Consider the following 3835-nt stretch of genomic DNA (forward strand, 5'->3'; position numbering starts at 1 on the left):
CTGTTATTACTTATATACCCTATGCCTGTTATTACTTATATGCCCTATGCCTGTTATTACTTATATGCCCTATGCCTCTTATTACTTATATGCCCTATGCCTGTTATTACTTATATGCCCTATGCCTGTTATTACTTATATGCCCTATGCCTGTTATTACTTATATGCCCTATGCCTGTTATTACTTATATACCCTATGCCTGTTATTACTTATATACCCAATGCCTGTTATTACTTATATACCCTATGCCTCTTATTACTTACGGTACATACCCTATGCCTGTTATTACTTATATGCCCTATGCCTGTTATTACGTATATGCCCTATGCCTGTTATTACTTATATGCCCTATGCCTGTTATTACCGTACTTATATGTCCTATGCCTGTTATTACTTATATGCCCTATGCCTGTTATTACTTATATGCCCTATGCCTGTTATTACTTATATACCCAATGCCTGTTATTACTTATATACCCAATGCCTGTTATTACTTATATGCCCTATGACTGTTATTACTTATATACCCTATGCCTCTTATTACTTATATGCCCTATGCCTCTTATTACTTATATGCCCTATGCCTGTTATTACTTATATGCCCTATGCCTGTTATTACTTATATACCCTATGCCTGTTATTACTTATATGCCCTATGCCTGTTATTACTTATATACCAAATGCCTGTTATTACTTATATACCATATGCCTGTTATTACTTATCTGTCTTATGCTTTTTAAAGCTGAACTCCAAGCAGATATTTAAAAATGCCACTTATTGCAGGTATGTATTTAAAAATAAAAAATACAATGAAATTGCTTTAATGCAACTACTGTACTGGCATTTGACTTGCTTTTAGGTTGTGAGTGGAGAAGGGCCCCCCTACATTGGTCGTGAGTGGAGGGCCCCCCTGACATTGATTGTTAGTGGAGAAGCCCACCTTACCTTGGTTGTTAGTGGAGAAGGGCTCCTCTTACATTGGTCGTGAATGAAGAAAGGCCCCCTTACATAAGTTGTCAGTGGTGAAGCCACCCTTACATTGGTCGTGAGTGGAGGGCCCACTTACATTGGTTGTGAGTGGAGAAGGGCCCTCTTACATTGATTGTCAGTGGAGAAGGGCCCCTTACATTGGTTATGAGTGGAGAAAGGCCACCTTACTTTAGTTTTCAGTGGATAAGGACCACTTTACACTGGCAGTCAGTAGCGAATGGCCTCCATTTGATTTGGTGGTCATTAGAAAAAAAAAAGTGCTATTCACATTGGATAAAAGTCTGATTCTGGATAACCAGATAACTGGCTTGACAAATATTATACAATAGAATTGTTTTCGGAACGCCCCAAAACGCCGTGAAAAAAAAAACAACCGTCAGAACACAATGGGCAACTCTGCCCATAGCCATCATGGCCGCTCCAGTGCCTGGCCTGGATTTCCGGTTCCGTTTTTCTTCATCTGCCGGTTTCCGGTCCTTTACAGTCTCTCGGAGTCCTGGTCGGGGCTGCACTCGCCGCAGACATGGCGCTCTACAACTTCAAGAAGATTATGGTGGTCCCCACCGCCAAGGTGAGGCTGGGCATGTTGCCCGGGATTGTATGTGGGGGGTGTCTGATGGTGGCCGGGTGTGCCGGAGTACGACACGTGACTGGGAGCCCGTGGCACATGGGACACGTGGAGAGCCTGCCACCAGGGCTGTGTCTACTCCCAGCAGTGACCAGCCCGGGGTATCATGCCCGATCTCTGCACACTCTGTGTTTTCTGTGCCACATAAGCTGAGCAGCCAAAACTTTCACAGAGCTTAATATGGGAAATCTGTTCCTATCTGTCAGTGATCTTGTGTCTGGCACTAAGTTACCTGTGGCCATCCTTCATCACCGCGATCACCCAGCTGTATTCTACATTATTACTAGATCCATGGCTGCCATGCTTATCCCCTGTCTTCATCACTTACACACTTGGAGCTGACTTGTCAGACTATCTGATCTGCTATGTAATCTGCAGGAGAACCATAACAGCTGAGCCACACTCGGGAATACCAATGGATACGCGTGGAAATACGCCCCAAAGAAGCTCCTGTACTTGCTTGGGCGTAGGGCGTTTTTCAGCGCGTTTCCATAGGCTGAAATACGCCCAGGTGGGAACCATGCCCATGGGAAAGTATGGGATTTCACTTGCTGAGCGTTTTTCAGCGATTCGATTAGCGCTGAAAAACGCCCAGGTGTGAACCCAGCCTAAAGGATTTTGTTTGAATGTGAAAATAGCCCTTGCTGTCCACAAGCCTAGAATATATCAATAAACCTAGAGAAGAGCGCCAGGCAAATGAAACCTTAACCCTTGCAGCGTCCTCACTTTCTATACAATGTGATGACTTACTGGACCTTAGACTGCTGGAGCTGAGGGGGAACTAGGCTGAAGGGAGAGGTCTAGGAGCCAGCCGGGATCATGGTTCGGGTGACTATATCTCTGTTGTTTTTGTTCCCTAGATAAAGCGAGCACTTGCAGTGGGGGGGTTACTCATGGTAGCCCTGCTGCAAAGATTAAGATTTTATTTGCCCGGAGTTATTTAAGTTTTTAGAAAATCTTAATTAAAGGATTATTTTGGGGCAGAGTGAAATGCACTCATCCCCATAAATATTGATCGAGACATGAGCGATCACAAAACACTGATCGCTGAGTTTCTGATCATCTACATGCAGTGAGTGATGACTGTCAGTCACCACTCCCCACAGGGATTCCCCTCTCCGCACAGGGATTCCCCACTCCGTTTCTCCAGCGCTCTTTGGAGGGAGGGGGCGGGATTTGTCTTTTGAGAGGCAGAAGCAGCTGTCAATCAGGCAGCGGGGTGGATCCCGACAATATTGTCTGGATCTTTTCCGACCGTAGCGTGGCTCTGCTCTGTCAGCCAATGACTGCAGTAGCCCGCTATATGCTGAGTTTTGGGTCACAGGGGTACATAATAAATGTCCTCCTGTGACCCTAAAGAGAAATACGATAAAAAAAGGTTGGGTCATAGTTCTCTTTCAATGCAGCTGGCATATTTGTAGGACATCTGCACCCCAACTGAAGTCTGCTGGCAAACACTTCTGATATTGTTCAGAGCTCCGTCCTGTAGCCAGAACAAGCTAACGGTTGGACGCTCGCCCCCAGCACCACAGTATCCAGGGTCGTCCAGTTTTCAGACCCCCGTGCACACGCAGTGCTGCGGAATCCATCTTTGTCTACATTCCAATGCTCAGTCACTGATTTCTCGGAGTGATCAGCCGAGGGAGGATTTTGCAGCAGAACAGGGTTGTCTGCACTTCATAAAACTTGGCGATTACAGATCCGTCTGCAGGATATTCATTGTTCACGTTTTCTATTGCAGGACTTTATTGATCTGACTTTGTCCAAAACTCAGAGAAAAACACCGACCGTTATCCACAAAAGTTATCAGATTAGCAGGATCCGTCATTTTTATATGAGAAAAGTCAAATTCACACAACAGAATTACCACGATCGACTCTCGCAGATTCTCACAGACTTTCCTAAACTCGATGTAAGTATGGTTCTGGACTGGATGTAAGTAGGGTTCTGGACTGGATGTAAGTAGGGTTCTGGACTGGATGTAAGTAGGGTTCTGGACTGGATGTAAGTAGGGTTCTGGACTGGATGTAAGTAGGGTTCTGGACTGGATGTAAGTATGGTTCTGGACTGGATGTAAGTATGGTTCTGGACTGGATGTAAGTATGGTTCTGGACTGGATGTAAGTATGGTTCTGGACTGGATGTAAGTATGGTTCTGGACTGGATGTAAGTATGGTTCTGGACTGGATGCAAGTATGGTTCTGGACTGGCTGCAC

At 45.1% G+C, this 3835-nt stretch overlaps 1 protein-coding gene across 1 annotated transcript in view; it reads left to right on the forward strand.

Moving 5' to 3' along the window:
* The first annotated feature begins 1448 nt into the window (after positions 1-1448).
* GTPBP4 (GTP binding protein 4) overlaps positions 1449-3835 on the forward strand; it is an 18460-nt gene continuing 16073 nt past the window's right edge. The window contains exons 1-2 of the mRNA XM_018554180.1: positions 1449-1563; positions 3362-3532. Of these exons, the coding sequence (XP_018409682.1) occupies positions 1516-1563; positions 3362-3532 (219 nt within the window). The 5' untranslated portion in view covers positions 1449-1515. The remainder of the gene's footprint in view (positions 1564-3361; positions 3533-3835) is intronic.

The sequence above is a fragment of the Nanorana parkeri genome, unplaced genomic scaffold (assembly GCF_000935625.1).
Source record: "Nanorana parkeri isolate BGI_ZX_2015 unplaced genomic scaffold, ASM93562v1 scaffold145, whole genome shotgun sequence".
NCBI classification, from domain to species: Eukaryota; Metazoa; Chordata; class Amphibia; order Anura; family Dicroglossidae; genus Nanorana; species Nanorana parkeri.